The 24023-nt window shown below is 47.7% G+C and overlaps 1 protein-coding gene across 4 annotated transcripts; it reads left to right on the forward strand.

Annotated features, from left to right (window-relative positions):
- On the forward strand, positions 1-23426 carry VSTM2A (V-set and transmembrane domain containing 2A). 4 transcript variants are annotated; one of them, XM_090287003.1, is made up of 5 exons: positions 1-419; positions 2230-2396; positions 3336-3386; positions 6062-6398; positions 22415-22528. In XM_090287003.1, exons 1-5 carry the CDS (start codon positions 341-343, stop codon positions 22489-22491), a joined length of 711 nt encoding a protein of 236 aa, XP_090143129.1. In that variant the 5' UTR covers positions 1-340; the 3' UTR covers positions 22492-22528. The 4 variants fall into 4 exon arrangements, with proteins under 4 accessions (XP_090143129.1, XP_090143130.1, XP_090143128.1 ...); XM_090287004.1 differs by lacking the exon at positions 22415-22528 and adding an exon at positions 22278-22403 and having other exon boundaries at positions 2-419; XM_090287002.1 differs by lacking the exon at positions 22415-22528 and adding an exon at positions 22537-23426 and having other exon boundaries at positions 4-419.
- Positions 23427-24023: the final 597 nt, after the last annotated feature.

The following is a 24023-nucleotide window of genomic DNA, read 5'->3' on the forward strand; positions in this document are numbered from 1 at the left end:
GGGCTGGCGCGGCGTGGAGGGAGGGCAGTGATCACGCAAGCCCGAGCCGCGGCTGACGTGGGCCGAGCCGCCAGGTAGCGGGACGCAGCCGCCCGGCGGCGGAGACACTCCAGCGCTACCAGCCCGCTCCGCGCTCCCGAGTCCGGCGAGCCCCGGCGGCCGCCTTCGCCCGTGGCAGCCCCGCGCGCCAGCCAGTCCCGCCCCGCCAGCAGCAGGATGCTCGCGGCGTCGCGCGCGCGGCTCTGACACAGCCTCGGACACGGTCGCCTTCCTTTCTTTTAGGGCTTTTTGGCTGTTGGCTATACTGATGTGACCCCCTTCTCTCCCCCTTTTTTTTGGAATGATGGGGATCTTTCTGGCGCATGTTGGATTTGTCTTCTTTTCTGTTTTCTACGTGCAGGAAGGGCTTTCTTCTCAAGGTAAGTCTGTGCTCACTGGCAAATGTCCATTTGCTCGTGGTGTGTGTGTGTGTGTGTGTGTGTTGTGTGTGTGTGTGTGTGTGTGTGTGTGTGTGTGTGCGCGCGCGCGCGCGTGTATCCAGGCAGATGTGAGATTCCTAGCAAGTCACCGTGGAAGAGGGTTCTGTTCGGCATTTTCATTTAAAGTTGATTGAATAGTAGGCATTCTAGATTTGAGAGCAAATCTATCTGGTGCCTGACGGTGAGGTAGGTGGCTCGGTGAGCCGAAACCCAGGGGTGCGTGCGTGTGTGTGTGTGTGTGTGTGTGAGTGTGTGTGTGTGAGGCGCGGGGTAACCGCTCGTGCATACATAACCATCGCAAACAAACAGGGGCTCTGCATGGCCAGCCCTGCTCCATGGAGGCAGAATGGGTTTAGAGTTTCCTTTTTCTGGGTCCGTGTGACTTCGTTTGCATGTGTGTTGATCAAAGGACAGACGCCTTCTCGGAGGACCCCTAAGAAGGCATGGCTGGCATTGCAAGCAGCGGCGGCAGCCTGCTGCACCCAGGGGCTCGGGACCTCGCAGGCTGCGGCGCTCCTTCAGCACCAGGAGCAGATGTCAGCGCCGCTGCCAGAGGACTGCACCACTGTGGAGGCAGCAGGGCCCCCTCCTCCCTCCGCTGCAACAGAAAGTCCTTTCCCCGTCAGAATGGCCTCCTCGCGTCTCCCCTGTGCTCTGAGTATAAACGCAGCTGCATTTCCATGGAGATCATTTGGGATTTCATGCAGCCCTGAAAGGGGACGCTGACAGTGTCTCTCCTCAAAAAGTGGGGGAAGTGGGCGTCCACCCCGAGCCGGTCCTGCAGCCCCTGGGTCCTCCTCTCCATAAGTGTGACTGGATCTGGGCCCGCCTGCCAGCCTCCCCCCTCGGCACCACTTGTAGGGAACCATCAGCTCGTCCCAAAGTGTCCCTTAGACGACAGAAGAACAAGCATCCAAAACGCTCTATGTTAGAGGAATGCCTTTGGGGGAAAGGGAGCATCTTCCCTTTGTGAGTTTTGCTGTGATTCCATGAATCGTGCAGACCAGCAGGGTCGGGGTTGGTAATGAGAAGAAGGAAAAATATCTCTCTAGTGGCTTCACAACAGTCTTTAATCTGAACGGATTAAAGGTGTCTGATTCTTCCATTCCGTGATGTATGGATGGCAATTTGCAATACGGGGGCTTGATAGGAATAATGAAGACGGTGCATGTGGAGAGGAAGGAATGTGCAGCTTAGGAAGTGCGGGACTTGTTTCAGGGCCATAGTCTTTGAATCACAATTGCTAATTGTTTTGCTATATCAGGAATGTGCATTTTGACAGGTAATCATGACCCATTCTCTATTACATAAAACACCCAGGTACCATAGATTGTTTAGAAACTGGGAGGCAAGAGGCTGTCCCCATATATCAACTTGACAGATTTGTCTAAAATGCACCCCGCCGAATCCTTCAGTATATTTTGGTACGACTGCAATCTGACCAAAGGTTTGCTTTGCCTCTGACTGAGCAGCCTGGCTCAGGGGGAGGGGTGGGTATTGGCAAGCTGGTTAGGCTTCCCATTATCCAGACTTGATCGACAACAGAGTGATTTAGGCATGATACCAAAAATAAGACAGGCGAGAGGCAGAGGAAAGGGGGCGGGGAGCCGGGCGAAGTCCAGGATGTCACAGAGGGGTTTCTGTTCTTGATTTTTTTTTTTTTCCAGTCCAAGAAAAATGTAGCTATCTCTCAAGGAGAGCTGGCGAGCGTGGTGCGGATGTGCTAAAAAGATGCGTTTCTGTCTTACAGCAAAATTCACCGAGTTTCCGCGCAACGTGACCGCGACCGAGGGGCAGAATGTGGAGATGTCGTGCGCTTTCCAGAGCGGCTCAGCCTCGGTCTACCTGGAGATCCAGTGGTGGTTCCTGCGGGGCCCCGAGGGCCCGGAGCCCGCGGCCGAGGTGGCCGGCGCGCAGGTACCCGATCGGTCGGAGTCGCGCGCTCCGCGTCTGTCCCGCTCAGCCCCTGCCCCCTCTGGGTGTCCAGCCCGAGGTCTGCGGCCCCGGAACGTTCCTGCGCGCCACTCGGAACCCGCCGGCTCCCCCGGCGTGGGTGAGGCCCCGGGGCGCCCCGGAGCGCGCTGGCCTGTGTCCTGGCGACTGCAGTTTGAGACCGAGGAAGAAGTCCTGTCTTCCCGGTTAGACCTGGGACTGGCCTCCTCCTGTTAGTACTGGGTATGGTCAAGATGTCCAGGATGGCACGACAGTGCTGAGCCCTCCCAGGACACTGGCTGTCCCATCTCCGGGGTGGGGTGGGAATTTGGTGGGGGTCTCCGGTCCGCCCCCACACGTCTGAGGTTGGCCGGAGAGATCAGTGAGAGTGGGGGAGACAGGAGGGGAAAGGGGCGAAGGGGAGCGAGGGAAGGAGCGGGGCGCGGAGGAGAGGGGGCGGGCGGAGACGAGATGGGCAGAGAAGCTGCTGCTGGGGAGACGAAACAGAAGGTGGGGTGCGGGTGGGAGGGAGCAGGAGCGGGGAAAGGCGGAGAAGAGGAAAAAGGGGGCGGGGGCAGAAGAGGAAGGAAGGAAATGGGGGTCGGAGCGCAGACAGTTCAGCAGCAGAGGCGGCAGACGGGCTGGGGCTGTCGGGGCGAGAAAAAGGAAATCTGTCCCTGAGACCGCAGGGAGGGGACGCAGTCCGGGCGACGACGCAGAGTCCCGTCCCCGCAAACTTCCACCCACACGCGCCCCCGCGCCGCGTTCCCGGACCCTCCGAGCGCGCGACCCGGCAGCGCCGCCGCGTGGTGGCGGCCCCGCTCCTCGCTTCTGGGCTGGATCAGCCCCCGCCCCCGAAACGCTTCAGCGAAGGGGGCCGCGCTGCGGGTCCGCAGGCTAAGCTTTCGTCGCCTTCTCCCGCAGGTGGAGCTAGTACCCGACAGAGACCCGGACAACGACGGGACCAAGATCAGCGTGAGTATCGCAGGGACCAGCGACACCAGGCAGGCCCACGGGGACAAATCAATGCATTTTAGGCGCTTAGCCGATGGTCTTATTGTTAAGCCTTTGAACTTACTGTCCCCGAAAAAGGCAGCTACGCAGAAGCAGGACGAGAGCCAGTGCGTAAAAACTGAAGCCTATTTAGAGTTGGTACAATGAAATTATTTATTTTAAACAAATATTTAAAGTTACTAGAGAATCGTTTTGCTATCACGAGAGGTATGACACTTATTTTTTTGTTTTTTTAAGTTACGTAACTGTGAGCGTAGAGCTAAATACTCTCCATTCAAAGTTATGGAAATAATTATTCCTTTAATAGGGGATAAAACACTAACATATGAAATCATATAAATATAAAACTAAAAGCCAATATAAACTTAAAAACACAAAGAGGTTAACCTAATGAAAATATAGAGATGTATTTCTACTCTACTGGTTATTCCCTTTCATAACTGTGTGTGAAATAAAAAATAAATAAAATAAAAATAAATTTTTATTCTATCTCAAATGAAGCCACATAAAATCATTTTATATTAATAGAACTGCTCAACTTGTTGTTAAATAGTAAAGACGTTTTCATTACTAGAAATGAAGTAATTATAAGAAATGAGGTCGGCTAAGCATAAATATATATTACATGTTATATAGTATATATGTTAGGAATTTGAAAATCCAATAACCTATATTTAAAAGGAAATTTATTCTGAGGATTTTACAATGGCAGAAAGGGGTATAAGATTGGAGTTACATCACAACTAAAAGTGTAAACACATATTGTACTAATAGAATCAAATTCTATTATGTAAATGTATAATCTCAAAGTGGAAGAAGATAAAAAGATATAAAGCAGAAACTCCAATTTATATTTATAAACTCATTGACTTTATAGACTATTTCAATTCAATTATCCTTATATCACAGAAACTGTTGTTTTCAGGCAGTGCTAGAAAAGCTTTATTGGTAAGATCAATTATTGACAATATTGTCCCATAAATATTCCATCTTTCATCTTTCATATATACGTGTAATTGGATAGATCGTTTACTGATGACTCATCTTTTACTTGCTATTCCTCCAATGACCAGTAATAAAAACAGCCTCCCAAATCCTGACCTAGGAAAGCTGTACAGTCAGATTCACAACCCTGGGTACAACTGCTAACAGATTTATCTATGCCAACTGTTCATAAAATCTAGAAAACTGTGAAGAGTTCTAGATACAAATTGAGATAGAGACTAATTTGTTCCCAGTTTACTCACTGCGTGACCTTGAACTATGGCCTGAACCGGCAGCTGGTACCTTAGCATTCCCAAGAGAGCTTTTACAAAATACTGCCGTGAGCCTCGCCCCCTAGAGAAGCAGACACGGTGTCGGCAATGATCCAAGTGCGGGCATCTCCGAACGGTTCCCCAGGAGGTACCAGTGTGTGGCCGGTGCTGAAAATTGCCCATCAAAGCCCCCTACACTTCAGGTTACTCTGCTATAAAGTGGGATCGTAATAAGTACTCAGATTTATCAGGGGACTCAACTGAGGGTGTATTTGAAGCGATTAGTTTCCATGATTTTTATAGTATTACTATGTATGTAATTTCCCACACAGCACATACGTATGGTTATCTCTACATGTAAAAACCGGATGAACACTTTGAAAGTTTTCTTAATTATTTACGGCCATTTGAAAGTGTAATAGCCAGTAAGAGAATAAGTTTCTGCCTCCTTTACTTCTTTTCTCTTTCCACATCATCCAAGTCCTTAAATCCTAAGTGTCTTACAAAATCCATCATCGTTCAGCCAACCATGGGTAATATATAATGTGTATCAAATCTGCCTATTTTGATGAAGATGCTTATCGATCTTCATATTATAGAGAATATTATATATTCCACATAGCCCCATATATGTATAATCTTGCTATTAATATGGCCTAAAAATTATTAGAAGAAATAAGAGAGCCATTTTCAATTTTGAAAACCGAAGCAATGTTAAAGCCCCAGGAGCACGCAGACCCTGTAAAGTCCGGGGTGTATAGTCTGCGCCGCAAGACGCCACAAGACTTAAGGTGACGTTAGTCCGCACCCTGGGCCACACCCCCTCATGACTCTAGGGCAGCGTGTACCAAAAACTGTAGAACAAAAATCCTTAGTAGTCAAGTGACTTTCGTCAGTTCCTTTAATAGTCGTTCCAATGTGGGGTTAATAGCACAGCCTCAGTTCATCTCGTTGCTGGTCACAACCACCCGTGAAATGCTTTCATGCCCCCTCGGAGCTGGGGCCAAAAGTGCAGAAAAGAGGCTGTGCAGACTCTAGACGTGGCCTCCTTGGGGCCGTGCTTCGTTCCACGGAGGCAGAGACAATCGCGTGATCGGGGAGTGGCAGCGCTGTTACCAGAACCTGGGACGTGGGGACCGTGTGGCTCCTGGAATGGGGTGCTGGCTGGTTCTAACTAGTTATGCCATGATTGGTGGAGCCAGTTGGAGTGGACTAGGGTAAACCAGAACTTGGGGTTTCACCGCTGACCCCCTAGGGGCTCGCTGACTGTGGCCATGAAGACGCTCTCATTTCCCACCACGAGCAAGCTCAGGACAAAGAATGGGGACACAGTCATTTGATGCAGGCCTTTATTTATGGTTCTTCCTTGCCATTTTTCAGACAGTGAAAGTCCAAGGCAATGATATCTCCCACAAGCTTCAGATCTCCAAAGTGCGGAAAAAGGATGAAGGCTTGTATGAGTGCAGAGTGACCGACGCCAACTACGGGGAGCTGCAGGAACACAAGGCTCAGGCCTACCTGAAGGTCAACGCCAACAGCCACGCCCGCAGGATGCAGGCCTTCGAAGCCTCGCCCATGTGGTTGCAGGACATGAAGCCCCGCAAGAACGTCTCAGCGGCCGCCCCCAGCAGCGTCCACAGCTCCGCCAACCAGCGCATGCCCCCCACCTCCAGCCCTCAAGCGGTAGCCAAAATCCCCAAACAAAGTCCGCAATCAGGTATGGAACCCGTTTTGAACCTTTCACTTTACCGCCCCCAAAACCCTCCCCAGGACGGCTGCGCGAGCAGACAGGTGTAGGTGTGACGGTCGGTAACGCGGGACGCCTAGTTCAGTTGAAACGGTGATGACGGGAGACCCCGAGGGCCTGGGGCTGGCCCTCGCCGGAGGTTGTCACTGACCCTGTAGTGGCTGGCAGTGCTTGCTGCTCAGGGGGCTCCAGCAGCTGGACTTTCTCCCCTTCTGTATTGACACGTTTTAAGAACAATAAATCCTGTAATGTTGGTTGCATTATAAATGCATGTTCGTTTTCTCTCCAGATTTATGTATTGATAATGACCCACATTAAGAGATTTCACTTCATCAAAATGTAAATGAAAGAGAGACAGCACATTTTCAGCGACCCGTAGCTTTAAGCAGGACTCTTTTCCAAAGGCTTTTTTCGCTTTTGAAGGAGGAACGTCAGCTGCCTGTGATGAAAGTGATGATGATAATGGCAGGAAGTGGCACAGAGATAAGACAACTGTAAATGTGCCTCTGATGCCAACTGGAAAGCTTAGTCACACATTCCCCAAGTCAGCCGTGCAAGTTAAAGCCGCTCTTTCTGAATAGCATTAATTTCTGCCATCGTTCCGCCAGGAAACTCACTGAAGTTTCAACCTGGATGTGGGGGGAGGGCTTCTTGGAAGGGGCAGTGCCTTGCGCAGCCCTGCAGATGCTCTGTATGTCACGCCAGCACTTGATGTAATACTAATAGGACAGGGGGGGCATTCAAGTATCGGTCATTCTTTAAGTTTTTCCTTTATAGTTTATCACCAGAAAATTGTTGCTTCTGGTATTGGTAATAGAGAATTACATTGCTGACTCTCAAGGTCTCTGTAGTTATTAAATCTGACCATTTCGTCAGGATACTTATATATAGAATATATATATATTCTTCTATCTTATCTTAGATCTAACTTTAAATCCTTTCTTGTGAACCATTCCTTTAAAATGCCATGTGCCTACCCAGACTTCCTCCTTTTGCTTCATGCGCCAGTAGGTATGTTTGTAGAGGGCTTGACGGAGGGTCCTGGTGACCCCGCGCGGCCTCGCAGTGCAGGTGAGCATCCGCAGCAGGCCTGGGTCACGGCCGCGTCTGCTGGTCTGACGCGCACATGACCTGCCCTCTCGGAAACGCAGCTTGCCTGGCTCTATCTCAGGTTCCTCTTTATAGTCTGTTTGAACTTTCCCAAACTAAGGAACAAGACCATACCTAGAACGTACATGTGTGCATACATATATGTATGTAGCTGTATAGCACACACATGTGTATGCACTTTGTGGTTATGATTTGTGCAGCCATTATTGGATAAAGATTTCATCTCTTCAGAGGCAGGCCTGTCTCCCCTTTGTGCCATCAAAGGAAGAAGCCAGACACTATGTGCAGAATTACGGAGGAGCCTCAGCAGACGGTTTATGACCTAATCAGAGAAAATTCCAAAATCATGGAAGTGAAATTATTAGCCCCCATAGACTATTTCAAACTAGATGTCAGAGATCCATGCTGTAGAATAAAATCAAAGGTTTTAGCGCCTATTCCAAAGGAGGGTTCTGAGCATCGAATAAACTGTTCTATTTCTGAACGATTCATTTCTGATTCTGTCGCGTGCACGACAGACACCCCTTTTGTTGGCATACGTAGCGTTCAGCATCGTGGCTGGAGCTAACGGGTGAACTGTAGCGATCTCCTAACAAGTTCGGAGTGGAAATCGCCGCTCATCCCCACCGACTCGGGCCACCCGTGCGGCAGGAACGCTGAGTCGTGGAAGCCTGGCTCACTAAGCAGCAGCTGCCCAGAGCCAAGGCTGATCCGAAATGTGGCAGAAGTTCTCATCTCTGTCTTTCCCACCAGTGAACACTGGAACGCACTTTCTGCACATTTAACATTTTCTGACTTCTGGTAAAGAAGCAGGCGGGGCCCAGCCCCCCGTTCTAGTCCTGGGTACGTTTCCCGGCTTGCACAGTTCTTTCATAAAGTACAGACTCTGGGGTGGGTATTTATATATGATGTTCACTCCAATACCCGCATCCTGATTTATAATTTTTTAGGAGATGGCCCAATAAAGCTGCTTTTAGTGCCCACGCTCTATTTATTCCCCCACTTATTCCCTCTCCACTCACACACAGTCCCCATTCTGATGCCTTTCAGGGGAGCCAGGCTGGGGTTCACACTTGTCCCCCAGTGTTTCCCCACATATACGTCCTCTAGGCACTGGGGCAGGGCAGAGATGGCTGCCCCTTTGCTGATGCTCCACCCCTTGAGAGGCGGCCCCTCTGCCCCCAGCCCCCTTTCCGGGAGGGCCATGACCGCTGGGACAAGGTGGGAAGCTATGCCATGCTCATTCCAGACCTGGCTTCTCAGAGGCCTGAAGCCAGCAACCCGCAGCCGGCTTGACATCGCATTACAGAGCGAAGCCCAAACCAGCCAGCCCTTCCCTTCAGCCCCAGCTGCGGCTTCTTCACAGCGTGGAAGGTCCCAAGCTGGCTCTGCCCCCCGAGCCCGGCGGCACACGGGCCACCGAGCTGTAACAGCAGAGCAGTGTTTCCAGGCCCTCGGTGTTAGGGTGCTTTTATCCACGCAGTACAATCTCCGGGGAAGGCCCCTAAACCCAAATAGTCAAAACGGAACTTCGTAGCTTTTTCACCAAAACGCAAATGTCCTTTCTGTGCTGTTCCCAAATTCTCTGAATAACGTCATCGCCATCGCGGGTCTGCGGGAACCTTGAACATGTCCTTATCGCCTCTTCTTCAGTCGTCTGCCATGGCAGTTCCGTCATCGGGTCTACTAAGTGTCTTTCCAAAATGCCCTTGAACGTGGTGTCTTCTCTGTCCCACCAGCATGGATTTACTTCTCAGCATGACCCTCTTCACTCTCTCCTCTGCGCCAGCTGCCCTCTGTGACGTGCCTGTCTCGGCGTGAACCCAAGGAGCAGGTGACAGCAGAGCAGGCGCTCAGTTGTGCTGTTTCCGAAGCATTGCCTTCCCTGGGCCAATTTCCGGCCCCCTTCCTCCTGAGGTCCTCATCCTCACACATACGCTCCCTAGGCGGTATTTCCTGAACGTTTTTAGACACCTTCTCACTTCTGTGACTTTAGAAATGCTGTTTTCTTTCCGTGGGTCGTTCCCTATGTGCTGATGCAGATTCTTGGATACAGCTTCCTGCTGTCCTCATGGTCAGAGCGGATTGCTGTCTCGTTCACGGCTCAAAGCCGTGTGTCTGTGCTGCCCTTGACCTCCCCCCCTGTGCCCTGCAGTCAGCTTTTCTCGGGACTCTCTTCCTCTGGGTGCTGGGGCTGCCGCGCGCCGGGGCGCCTCTCGGTGGCAGGCAGAGCGGGGCTGTGGGTCTCCCTGAGGCTAACTTCTCGGCTACAAGCATCTCAGTGTGCGTTTGCGTTTCTGTCTGAGGGGCGCTCTGGCTCTGCTCTTGCCTTCTTTTCCTTATCATGATACGTAAATAGTGTCGCCGCTGTCCCCAAGCTGGTCAAGGCTCCTCAGCGGGGTGTCTCAGAGTGTGTAGTGCAGGCGACCTCTGCCAGGCTCAAGCTGGTTAACAACTCGTCTTCCAGGGGCATGCAGCCCCTATTGGATCAAAATCGGAGTCTAGAGGGAGAATAGGCACTTTATGAGCAGGCAGTTATGAGAATCATCGACACTAAAAGTTCTTAAGGGTGAGAAAACTTTTTTATCATTTACTATGAGATGTATGTGTGTGTGAGAGAGAGAGAGAGAGAGAGAGAGGCTGGACTTCTGCTGTGATCTTTTCCCCCGTATTGAGTCGGGCTCTTGCAAAGCTGTTCCGTTCGGCCTGCGACCAGCAGCTGCCATTTGTCACCACCAGCACTGGCTGAGGCATGGCGATGTTCACCGTGCGCAGTCTGTGTAGAGTCTCTAGCAGCTCAGCAGGAATACTGATGCTCTGAACTCCGAAACCTGGTCATTGTGTTTCTACCAGGACCTGAGCCTGAGAGCGGCCGCCAGAAGCCGCCAGCTTCCAGCCCCGCTGCTGCCAGAAGTGTGGCAGCTCTCCAAACGTGGCCAGATGTAGCAGAAGTGATCTTGAGACAGAAGTCGGAGCTGGGGGGGGTGGGGGACGGGGGAGGGGCTGCGGGGCTGGCAGGGGGTTGTTTTCCTGATCTAAAATGCCGGGAAAACGGTGCTGTGCGTCGCGGTAGAGAGCCAGCATATAATTCAGACCTTAATGTTGATTTTGGTTTTAACGATCTCACCCGGCTGCTTACACGGGTGAAATTAATTTGACCATTGCAATTCCATCGGCTAAATGGCCGCTAGGTAAATCAAGGGTCTGTGAATAAGATGAAAAATAGATTTGAGGCAGTGCATTGGGTAACGCAGGCCGGTGAATCTTCTAGAGAGATGTTTGAATGGGAATTATGTAAATTAATAGTCTGTATTGGCTAAGTTCTCCCACAAGCCATGTTTAACTTAACCCCTTGAAAGTCAGCCTCCTAGCTGTAGGCTGCAGGACTTCCCAATGCATGAAGGGCCACATTGAGGTCCACCTGGGACGACCAGGAGCTCTGTCACTGAGGGGGGACATGCAGTGGTTTGCCCATGGCCTAAGTGCCTGTCTCTGCCAGAGAAGCAGCTTTCTCGTTATGTGACCAAAGGGTTGAGAAGTTGTGGCAGAGACCTCACTCACAGGGCCTTCTCAAGGGATGCTGCTGCCACCAATAGCCTGACACAGGGGCACCCGTCTCAGCTGCAAAGAAGAGAGAGAGACAGGGAGATAGATGCTTCTTCAGCCTTCCCTCTGACCCAGCTGCTCACCAGCAGAGGTGGTAGGGGGGGAAGCCTGTTCACCCCTCAGCCTCGCCACCCAGAGCTGTGTGTCTGTTTCCTCGTTTGGGGGGTTGATTGCAATTATATGCAGAGAGAGCGTGGCACTGACCAAGCCTCAGCAGATGACAGCCGCTTGCTGGTTTCACATGACGGCCGTTGCATTGCATTTCCACGTAGTGACCCGTAGCGGCCACGGAGTGATGGAGGCCAAGGCTGTACACGGCGCGGCTCCACCGTGGTGACGGTTTGCCCTGCCTGTGTCGCTGGTGAGCACAGGGAGGAAGACGGGGTCCTCCTGCCGGGCTTCTGTCCTGTTGTGTGTAACTGCGGAGCGTCCTTCGCTTCTCCCGTCCCAATGCGGGTAACTGATAATCGTCGCCCATGTAACCAGGCCGTATTAGCCACCAGCTGTCTCGCCCAAGGTTGTAACTAGACCCTTCCTGTAAAACATAGTAAAAGTCCAAAGGATTTTTAAGAATCTGAGCTGCATGACCTGAGTAAGCAACACATACTTGGGAGCCACTAGGGTACAAACTAGTTGCTCTCTTAATTAAATTCAAGCTTTTATAAAAGACCCTCGGAATGTTTTAAATCATAAGCAAGTGAAAATGCTGTTAACACTTGACACAGAGAGAAAACCGAAGGGATTTGGAACCCTCCGGTAAGAACGGCACGGTCTGTGGTAGCAGCTGATCCGGGTCTGATTCGGAGATTCACTCGCTGCCGGTTTGCTAAGTGAGCGCAGCACACAGTCTCTGAGCCTCGGAGTCCTCGCTTATAGAACTGAGGTAGTAACACACGTGTCCCGAGGTCATTGTCAGCAGTAAGTGACATAAGAGTAAACCCAGCACATGACCGAGCTCAGCAATGTTAAGTTCTCTTCCTCCTACTTGTCAGGTATTAAAGTATACTTTTAAATAGCCATGATTTAGGAGCATAACTAAGGAACATAAATGTAACTAGAGATGAAAGAAAATAAGAAGAGGCCTGGAAAACTCTAAAGTTATGTAGAATAATACATACCTGCTGAATTAAAAATATAATAATTAAGGAAGGACTTATTTAATAAATGATGAAGGGAAACATTTTCACAGCTTATGATACATACCTAAATGCACTCTGACCGATTAAAGGGCTCAGCAGAGGGGAAGAATCAGGCACAGGAAAGTTAGCATAAAATCAGAGGCCTGGGGCTTTGAAGGTTACAGTTTAAACAAATGGAAATGAAGATATTTTACTGTACATAACTTAAAACATGTTTAATTTACAAATTAACCAAAAAGTGATGCAACAGACAAGGAAATATCTGTGTCTAATATTTAGGAAAGGAAGCAGAAGTGCCCATTTTACAGGATGCTATGATTATGTAATCCACTCCAAATGACTTAGATATATCAGAAGGGATCGTATAATATTGATGAAGATAAAATAAAGATATAAGTTGAAATCAGTTGTCTATATGACAGCAATACTCAGACAGAAAATATTGGGGGAAAATGTATAATCATCAGCAGTAACAACAAAAAAAAGAATAAAATATCTAGTTTTTTAATGACTAACAAGTAAGTAGTATAAATATGAAGACCAGTAGGATGCTTTGTTAAAACAGTTTAGGTTTAAATAAATGAGTAAACTTGCCATGTTTTGGGTGGGCAATCTCAGTATTATAAATATGTCAGGTTTTTTCAAAAGTATCTGTAGGCTCGATGCAGCCCCAGTCACAGCCCTCGTTATTTTTAACAATTTGACACATGTAATCTTGGCCAAGATTTTTAAAATCAGCCCCTGTCAACAAGGGAAGGGTCACTCAGGAATTGTGCTGCTATTTCTTGCCCAGCGGCTTGGTCCTTCCCTTCCGAAGGAAAACTGGGGAGGAAGGTCGGTCACAGGCCACCCCCGGAGCGGGCTCCCCGGAGGAGGGCCCGGGGGCACAGCATGAGGTAGACCTGGGCCACGCGCGGGACGCCCGCCTCAGGGGTCTGCCGCACCCAGAGCTGCGCACCCTCCCACCAGCAGGAAAGTCATGCGACCAATGTCTTAAAACCATAAAACAAACACTAAACAGCTCCTAGAATTGTGGTTTCAAAGAATGGCTAATGAAATTAGAAAGGACCGGGTACAACATTTAATGTGGAAAACATAGGATGCAAAACTTGGAAGTAAAAAATATATAGACTACAAAACCTTAAATCGATCTGAGATGCGTGCATTCACAGACAACAGAAAAAAAGATGGAAATCTGCATCGAAAGTCAAGATAAGTTATGTTTTAATGATTTTATTATTTTCCCTATTGATAACATTTGCAATTATGATTTATCTCTTTTGTGATAAAAAATTATTTAAAATTTCCCAAGTTTAAAAATAGGCAATGACTGCTCATGAGAGGGAAAACAAACTAAACAAACAAATAAAATGTATTCAGTAAAAAAGAAAGGGAAAGTAAAACAACGGTGTTGTGTAATTGTAGAGCTCATGACAGATTAACATATACCTAGTACATGTATGTACACATGTATGTGCATGTATATACATTCATGTACACGTTCGTATAAATATTAAAAGCACTATTATGAAGGTGGCACGCTCAGAAATTGCTAACAGCATTGAAATTAAGATCATTATATCTTATTTCCTGGGATCTGAGTGGAGAATCTGACGATCAAATTATTCTTCCTGCTTTTCTAAACCAAGTGGGTGTGCTTGACAACTGTATATTGATTAAATACATCAAGCAACGTGAAGTCCATAAATAAAAGATGAGGCGGTCACTTCTCCTCTCAATGGGATGACTCACTCAGCCCCGCGATTCACCGTGGGAGCAAAGTGCTGAGCGAGGGTGCAGCCATCGGGAGTGTCCGGGAAAATCAATAGCCTGGAATATTTATAAAGGGTAATTATGTTTCAGTTCGTAGGACCGCTTCAAAAAAGCCTCAGAGGCCATTTTTGCATGAGTTCAGAATCTTATATGCGTAAAACCAACCGAACATAAATGAAACTGTTAGTGCTTGAAACAGCAAACTGTAAAAGCTAGGGGTTAGAGTTCCACCTCCTGTGAGGCTACCGCTAGGAAACTACTGAAAAAGTAAAAATAAAGGTTAAATTAAGCAAACTGATTACCTGCACAGATGCAAGAATTGGGACGAAGATTAAATAATACAGTCAGATACCCCAGACTTCAAAATACAGAGGTGTCAGCACTGTGCAGGGAGAGGGTCTCTTATGGGACCGGATTTTTTTCTTCTTGTATTTAGATGTCTCATGCGGTGGCCACATCCTTAGCATCGTCAGCCATTTGGAAAGTATTTCAGTTTTTATTTTACTGATTAAATAAAAGTATTTTCCATGAAGAGTTAATTTGGAAAAATGCTACCTTCAGGCACCAAGCAGTAGAATCAGAAGCACTAAACACTTAAAAAAAAAAAAAAAATTAGAATTAAAAAACTTACTTTACTTCCCAAGATCTGAAAACATAAAGATTTTAAAGACATAAAGTTATGGTCCTGAAAATGCTCATACGCCGCAAGGCACCGCACACACCCCGGCGGTGTGACCGCTCCCGATGCGTCTGCCAAAATGGTGTTTTTCAACAAACTCCGAAGAGTTAGAATAAAAAGCTGAGGAAGGGTAAAAAAAAAGGAACTGTGTCTTGGTATTTTGGGTGTGCCTGAGGTACCTAGCACTGTGCTTAGCTCAGAATTAGTGTTAAATAAACATTCTGAGATTAATGATATTTTGGCAAAGCACTTTTGAGGATGATTCCACTGCTAAGAAGATACATGAATTTGTATGTAATTTGGTCGATCTTTAAGAAAGCAGCCCCCGACCACTTATGTGTTAATGGAGAGAGAGGTTTAGAAAATAGCGCTTGGACCATCCTTCATTCCATACCCATGACAACAACAATATTCATTTATTTTAAAATATATTTTGTAACAAATTATGTCTATGCAGTTTTATCATTTTATTTGCATGCCTCGATAAATAGGATATGGATTTTCTTTAAATCTTCAACTATCTCTGTTAATTGCTTAATTCTGATGGCTAAGAAATTTTCTGTTATGAAGATAATTTATAAAGCATTCTAATTCAGATCATTTAAAAATAGCTGTATTAAGGAAAATGGTAAACACATTGGCTCAAGCTTAGAAAATATATGGGTAAAGTCTTAAGGAGTTTTACTTCATTAAAACAGATGTGTTTTCTGAAGCTGTATCATTGATGATTTTCTATGGCCTTATGGCATCAGGTCCTCACATAATTTTTTCCTCAAAAAACAAACGTTGCTGAACAATTAAAATTAATTTTTTAACTTAGGCAAATCACTGTATTTATACAGTATGGTGATAGCTTTCTCTTTCCCACTTACGTAAGGAGGTGTGTGGAAGGTGAAATCTTACTCACCACCGTCTTCTTTCCTTCTTCCTCTCACCTCTGTCCTTGACTCGGAGTCTCTGGGTCGACACTGACCTGAACCATGAGATGTACGTATTTCCATCTTTGAGAGGGGCTTTTCCTCCCGGGAAGCCAGAGATGGGGGTCCATGACAATGTGCAGATGGTGTGGGCGGGACAGAGAGTCCTCCCTCCCCTCAGTGAGTGATGGCTCAGACATGAACGGACGTCTTCCTCGCCTCTTTGCATAGCAGTCAGGGACTCGAGCTTCCTCGCTCAGGGCCAGCCATCCTGGCCGTGCCGTGAAGCCGCCCCACCTTGGTCTCCGCTGTCCCCACCGTTTCCTGCGGGCCACTCCCCAGCATGAGCACTGACGGTGCCCTTAGACAGATGCAGCATTCTGCAGGCGCGGGCCGCAAAAGCACGCGTCTGGGTGATCCCTAACCCAGAATCTGAGGTCATTCCAACAAGGGGTGCATTCATGTCTGCCTCCATGTTAGGAACCCAGAGTTTGCTGGTTAATAATGAAAACCTATGTGCAGGCAGCAGATGTAAGCCCCCTAAGTTGTTTCAAGCACTTCCGCAGCATTTATTTGTCTACCTGTAAATACAGCGCACATAAGAAGTCACTCTTATTTATGCCTTAAGCAGTTATTAAATATAAGTGCTAGTAAAATGTCTTTGTTTGGAAATATTTTGTTTTTCCACTCATGTATGTGGTGTTCCTCCCATTTCCTCAGTCACTCGTATGTCCCCATATCTGTAAAAGGCGGAACGGAGAGAGGAAGGTTTTCAGGGATGCAGACCCGCCAGGTGACATAATGACGCACGTTAGTTTGTAGAGTTGAACAGAACTGGGTTTGAACCTTGGCCGCCTCACTTACCAGAGGAAGAAACCTGAGCAGGAGGCACGCTCCTCTCAGCAAAGTTCCTTCCTCAGCAAAACCATTGTGGCAACTCACAGAGCACCGTCAGGGGTAAAGGCATAATAAGTGCTCAGGAAATATTAGCTACAGCTATCATCATCATCATCATCATCATCATCATCATCACCATCATCATCACCATCATCATCACCCTCCCACCTGCACCCAGAGCAGCTCGTACTGGGTGTTCGAACTGCAGTGCAGACGGACGGCCTTTGCTGCACAGTGGTTTCCGCAGGCGAGAGGCAGGACCGCTTTTATGAGTCCCTTTCTGAGTCCCTGGGGAGGGCGGCAGTCCTGAAGGCCTGCAGGGACTCATTGTAAGCAAGAGAGGCTGGAACATGCCGACGGGAATGAGCTGTCCCCGTGCGCCTTGTCGTTCAGACGGGCGGGCTGGGCAGCGGCACTTCCTTCCCAGAGCTGCAATCAGAGGCCTCATAACGGGCAGAGAAGGGAGTTTGCGGGCTGCGGGAAGCGAGGGAAGGACATTCACCAGGACCGCCAGCCTGAGCGGGCGCCATTAAATAAGCCGTTTATGTTTCGGATCAAAATGAAGTGCATTTTTTTTTTAAGTAGGGGATTTCTGGAAGAAACTGGCACTGGCCCCAAAAGAATTATAATAAAAAGGTATTCTTTCCCAGAAAAAGTTTAGGATAGAATCCTCCTATTATTTGACTTTTTCCCCTTAAAGAATGACTTAGTATGTGCAAGCCAGACGAAAAATTGCATGAAAAGCCAGCTCAGAGTTTCTCCCCCAGTGACGGCCATTCCTAAAGCTGGCTGGCACTGTAATAAAGGGGACGCTATGTCAAAGGCTGGGCTGTCCCTGCAGCCAGGCGCTCCGCTCTTTATACGCCGGGCCTCTTCCCAGACGAAAATAAAATCATCGGGCTGTTGCTTTTTTTGTTATTGGAGGATTTCCATGTTTAGGTTTTCACATGAGAAATACCATTAATAGTCACTTTTATAAAATAAAGGTTCTGGAGTCAGGCCACGGAGCCTCCAGGGGAGAGAAATTGTTTTCTTTCTCTTTTCTTACTTCCTTTGATTCCACTAGATACTGAAACCAAAGAGAAAAAGAAAAGAAAAGCATATGGAGAATTGTACCCAGATCTGCAGACGGATACCCTGAATTGTGACTGTTCCCATATCTTATCTAAACCAACTGCAAGTTGTACTCATATAGGAAATCAGTCCATCAGAGAGTCACTACCCAGAGAGGGTGGGGATTTGGAGAGTTGGGAAATTTTAGGCAGGATGACCTGTCTAGAGTGTGTCCCAATGTTTAGTCCTTTGAATTAAATACTCGTCCTCTCTGGTGGTCTTCTTTGGCAGACCAGCATTTCAGTTGTCTGTCCCTCCCCCATCACTAACTAATGGTGGCACTTTAACCCATCAGCTTAACCATTGGTCCCAGTCTATCAGATCTGAATAAAAAGCTTGCAGAAGAGTCGCTCTGAAAAGAAGAAGACATGAAAGAATAATGGTGCGGCCACCTCTCACCCAAATATTTAAGTGAATGTGGAGGAAACTTTAAGTTCTAAAAGTCTCTTGTGTGAAAAGTTCCCAGTATTATCATGAGACATCCCGCACACTCTGTGGAGCTCAGCAAGCTTTGCTTATTAATGTTTAAGGAAACAAGGAGGGTGCTGGCTGCATACCCAGTATTGATTAGCTCTGAGTTGGGGAAAAGAAGTTTTATATCAAATAATTCCTTTTACTCTCAAGCATGCTGTGGGTGCGCATTTTCTCTGAAACATCCGTGTGCACTGAAGCAGTAGCTTCGCCTCCTGATTTACAGACGCGGGGACGAGGGGCAGGCCGGCTGGCCCAGGGTCCCGGAACGGGGCTCACCTGTGTCCCCGGTGTTCCGACGGCATCGCCGTGGCTTTGTTTCCCCACTTGTGCTCCACCGCCTGTGACCCGTGGGACCTAGGGCATGTCATCCCACGTCACTGAGTCGCATGCTCCTGATCTGTGGGATCACAGGGTGCTGGCGGCGACCAACACAGCCTACGCCACGTGCCTACTGCGCCTTCCCTGGCACATAGTATGCCCGGTCCAGTTTCCTACTTTTGGAGACTGACGTGAGCAAGAAGGGGGGCAGGGGGGGCGCAGCATCATTAACCAGGCCCACTGCCTTCCAGCCTCATGGTCGCAGGTCCAAGGACAGAGACACGGCCGTCCACAGGGCACGGTCTGACGGGAGCTACGTTCTCCCACCGGGGACGGATGAGCGGCGTTCCCGTCCGGGACGCTGTGCCGAGTTCAGGGAGGCGGGGCCGCGGGGCACTTGGCCGGCGACGGTGGCCGTCACGTTGCGGTGGGTGACTGCGTGGCGGTGGACTCTCTAAGACAATTGCCGTAGTGAAGACAGGATGCTTGAGACTTCCTTTCGTTATTCCCCCGAGCGCTCGGTCGTGGACTCTCCCGGGACAGGGATGCTCGCTCGTCCTTGGACGTCGCAGGGGAGGCCATGGGACTGGCTGTCGCAGCCGGGGTGGAAAGGGCTGAAGATTAGAAGCCAGGTTTCTGTGCGCCTTGGACTCAGAAGAAGACTTCCTAGACTTTTTCGCTTGTAAAACGGAGACCCTGCCTCTCCTGTCGTGCGAGGGCACGGGGCGTGGCAGCTCAGAGAGCAGCATGAACGCACTTACGCGTGACAATAAGTGAAAGGCGTCCTTATGACACAGCAGTCGGGGGCCATGCAGGAGCCTCCTGAGCCGGGAGAAACCTCTCGGTCCTGCCCGGCGGCTCCTCCCGGAGGCACGCGCTCTGCGGGTGCGCTTCCCGCAGCTTCCACGCCGGCCCCTGGCTGCCTGCCTCCCGGAGTGCTTTGCGTGGGGGCAACTGTTTAAAAACTCTCAAGGCGTTATTTTAGACATGGAGAGGAATGAAAAATAATTGCTAGAACGTCACCCCGTGTCTTGAATGTGCTTATAGACGAGTCATTGAGATAAGACAGGACTGTAATGAGTTACAGTCAATGTAAGCCGTGCTGTAGCCATGAGAAAGGCAAAACCAAGACACTGCTGCAGTCCAGAGGCAAGAGGGAGGCCCAGGAGCTGGTGGGAGCAGACGCAGTGGACAGCAGGGTATCTGAGGGCAAGAGTGGCTTAAATGCACAGCCGTATTAGGGGGTAACAGTTATGCTGCTTGGTCTGGGCGTAGGGGAACAAAGGAAGGAAGGAAGGAAGGAAGGAAGGAAGGAAGGAAGGAAGGAAGGAAGGAAGGAAGGAAGGAAGGAAGGAAGGATGGAGGGAAAGGAGGGAAGGAAGGGGAGAGGGAGGGAGAGGAAGAAAGGAAGAAGGAGAGGAAGGGAGGGAGGAAGGAAGGAAGGAAGGAAGGAAGGAAGGAAGGAAGGAAGGAAGCAGGGAGGGAGGGAAAGGAGGGAAGGAAGGAGAGAGGGGGAGAGGAAGGAAGGAAGAAAAAAAGGAAGAAAGGAAGGGCAGAAGGAAGGAAGGGAGGGAGGGAGAAAGGGAAGGAGGGAAGAAAAAAGAAAGAGGGAAAGTTGATTTTATTCCAGAAAAACATCTGGCATACCAATATGGGAATACACATGAATAGTTACTGTGCTCATTTAGAAATGACGGAAGAGATAAATACCTTATTTGAGATCTGAGAAGTGAGTGGTGGCAGAGACAGAGCCCGAGGCTCCCGACTGCAGTCCTGCCTCCCATCAGCTTACACACGTATGAATAGTATGTTCCTGCTGTAACAGCGAGAATAAGGCGGAACGAGTGGCCAAAATCTGCCTTGGCCAAGAAAAAGCTTTAACTCTCCGTAGAGCAGACCACACCATGTGTGATCAACAGTGTTTGGACTCAGAACAGTAAATGATGTACTCAGAACAGGGTACCTCTGAGTGAAATGACTATGACCGATACTTGTTACGTGTACACAGGACAAATTATAGCATTGTAGATTCTCGGGTTTCACTGAGTCTTTGGGATTACAAAGATAAAGTACATCTCTCTTCATGCAAGGCATAAATAAACTATAAAAAGGAAAGGCAAACAGCGATTTTCTGTAGAATATACTGTGCAGGAAAGAAAAACTTTGCGGTTGGCCTGACAGAAATAAATGTCATTTAATTCAAAATATGCTAGAAAATGCATGTAACCAGAGTGGGTGAACAGCGTGGAGGGAGAAACAGTGTGTTTTGATGGCATATGTGCTAAGATGGCCACTCACGGTTTTGAATGGCCTTAAAAGACTCTTTTCGGTGTGTAATTCGAGTTCTTTGCGATCACCCCACTAACGCCAATTCTGCTTTAACTTGCACATGCTGGGCATAGTAGGGAAGGAGACGGTGGGTCACCTGTGGTGACTGTTTCCTTTCTCTAGGACAGGAATGATGGGATGGGCCAGCTGCTTTAGAAAGGGGAGGTTACTACACTGCTTCAGTCCACGCGAGCCCCGTTGCAATGCCAAAAAGGAAACCATGGCTTTACAAAATGCCTTCTCTACAGCGTGAGCCACTGTACTTCCTATTACTGCTGCTAGCATTTTCAAAGTTTTATTCAATAAATATCAGACATTGCATCAAGTGCCACCACCTAGTTAAGGAGCCAGGTAGTCAATCATTGCTTTTCTTCTTTTTTCTTTTTCTTTTTCTTTTTCAAACAATGAATCCCTGTCAAAGAATCTCTCCTCAAAGGGGAACGAGAATCACATTTATCTTCGGAAGACTCCTATGTTCGTGGTTCTGCATAGATTTTATCGATTTTCCCTGCACTATCTTTGTTCTTAGAGCTGCACAGGACAGGACTCACTTGTGCATGTTTGAAACTTAGCACCCAGCTTGAGAGAAGGGACACTCTTTGGAGACCCACCACTAGCCTCTGGGTCTTCGGTCATTAGGTTTCTGTGGGGACATATTGGGTTGAATCTGTGGCTCCCCTATCAAACATAGGTGAGTCCCTGACAGCACTCAAGCAACCTAACAGAAAACAGCGATGTGAGGCGACCAGACGGTCATCTGGGAACCAAGCCCCACACGCTTCTGCCACAGTCACTCTGTGACAGTTCTGTACACGTTTCGCCTTAACTGTGACCATTGCCAATGTGGACCTACCCACGAATTCGCTGAAATATTCAAAAGGTTGAATTTCTCTACCCGTAGCCCCTTTGAACCCTTTTAATCTTTCTCCAATTAAAAAAAAAAAGAAACAAAGAGAAGAAAAATGCTTTGAGCCCAATTACATTCTTGTTTTCTTACTAATAATTTACATCATTTGTAACTAGTAGCTTATTAGATAAACTATATAAGGAAAAATTGCGAAAATACAATTGAATTCTCTCCCCTCCAAGGTCTCAAAGGTCTTTCAAAAATGGTCAGTTCTTGATAGAGCTTTTTTACTCAGAGTTCAAGGGTGAGATTGAGAAAGATCTTCCTTGGAAAGAAAATGTCTGAATGAATGAGCCTGTCCCAGAACAGACGCCCGCCCACGGGGAGCTGCTGCCTCCATTTGGGTCGCCCCTCCGAAAGCTTGAGGCTTAAGCAGCAGGAAATCGGGGTGTGTTTCTGCTGTAGGTACCAATAAAGGGACAGCCCCTGGTCCGTAGGGAATGACCCCCAGGGAATGACTGGAGGACAGCCCTTCTGGATTTATTCCCATCCGTGGCCCCACTGCGGAAAGGCATTGTTTGAAAACAGACAAGCACGACCCATTCATTACCTGGGACTGAAATACTTTGTATGTGTTGTTGTTCACAGTGCATGCCAAGACATTCATGAGCACCAGAGCCAAGCTGGCGAGCTAATTAAATATATATGTGTATGTGTTTAAACAGCCTAATAAGGAGCGTTGGAAAACTTCAAGATGAGCGAATATCTTATAACTTCTTCCGCAGGTGCCAGGATAGCTACAAGCCATGGACTTTCTGTCCTGCTTCTTGTTTGTGGCTTTGTGAAGGGTGCTTTGCTTTAATCTAAAGTGCTGACTTTTTTCCAATATCACTTTCTCTTCTTAAAGCAAAGAGCAAATCGCCTGTAAAATCTACGGAGCGGACAGCAAAGTTGACCCTAAACTCCAAGCACCACTCCGCACCCACTGTAGTCTAATTACCTACCCAAGGAGCACCTGCTTCCGGAAGCATACACGAAGAGGCTCTCACACGCTTTGTTCATAACATTTTCTTGGGCAGATCATTGATCTTTTATTTGAAGAGAATTAGTGTGAAGTGATAGGACATTTTCTAATAGCAAGATCTATTTTTTCCCTTTTCTTCTGGCTACGTAAAGTCTCATCTCAGGGGTTGGCCTGAACGTCATCGGGATAGTAAATACTTACTACGGATACCACTGATTTCCTACTAAAAGACCCGTTATCTGACGGAAGCAAACAGAGATCAAAAGACTACAGAGCATAAACTATCATCAAACAAAGCCCCCGTTTGTGGGGGCAGGAACAAAATTATCAACACTGCAAGGCGACAAGGAGAACGTTATTTTAAACAAGAAAGAATGAAAGAATTTTTTATTTTATTTTTTCCTTTTTCTTGGATTTCTCTCCTTTCTCTTGATTGTACTTCTTGTTCAATGATGGCAAGTGCTAATTATGGCCAATCCCTGTCAGCCCTGGGAGGTTTATAGAAATACATTTCGGGTGTTCTGTATTTCAATGTATTTTCATTCATTTTGCAAATTCCTGTATATGCAAACCTGACAAATTCTGTAAATTGCTTATAGTATGTGTGCTATAACTTCAAAGTAGATAGACTATGACCTTCATGCAAGCTGATTTTTATCATTATATATATAAATATATACATATAAATATCTATATGTTGGGTCATCGGCCACCTTTTTTTGATAAAGCATTTGTTTCTCACTTATGATTCATATATTGTGTGAATTTTGTAATGCACTTCCCCTGCCACAGCTCTGACAGCTGCAGGTGGTCTCTGTGGACCCCAGCTTCTTTCTGGAAAATGCATCTTCACAATCGTATTGGTCTCTGATAAATGAATTAATTTTGTTGTGTGTATGCTTGTTGGAATTTGGTATGTTTCTTTATATACAATGTCTGTTGAGGTTCGAGGGTCCACTTGACTCTAAAGAATGTACACTCTCTGGTTTTGACAGTGACCCCCATACTATAGTCATCATTATTATCGTCAAAAGGCAAAGTTGCTCCTGGAAAATTTGCCCTGGAGGTGAATATGAGGACGATGAAGTCATCACCATGACTCCCTGAATTCACGGAAGAACACTTCTTGCTGTGGCTGAAAGTGTGCTTCCTTTGACCTTTATGAATACTTGTAGCTCTGTCATTCTGTTATTCGCTCCTACTTACATCTTAGTGTCTCCAAATTAAAAATGAAAATTTGGTTGTTGGCTAAATAGAACATGCAGAAGGTGACTCCAGACTTCTGATTGAAGAAGATCAGGTGTTCAGTGTCTGCTCGTTAAGTGGGCTATAATTTTCAATGTTCCATTCTTAGTTCTGGCTTTCCGACA

Source organism: Furipterus horrens, unplaced genomic scaffold (assembly GCF_987537825.1).
Source record: "Furipterus horrens unplaced genomic scaffold, mFurHor1.1.pri manual_scaffold_9, whole genome shotgun sequence".
Taxonomy (NCBI): Eukaryota; Metazoa; Chordata; class Mammalia; order Chiroptera; family Furipteridae; genus Furipterus; species Furipterus horrens.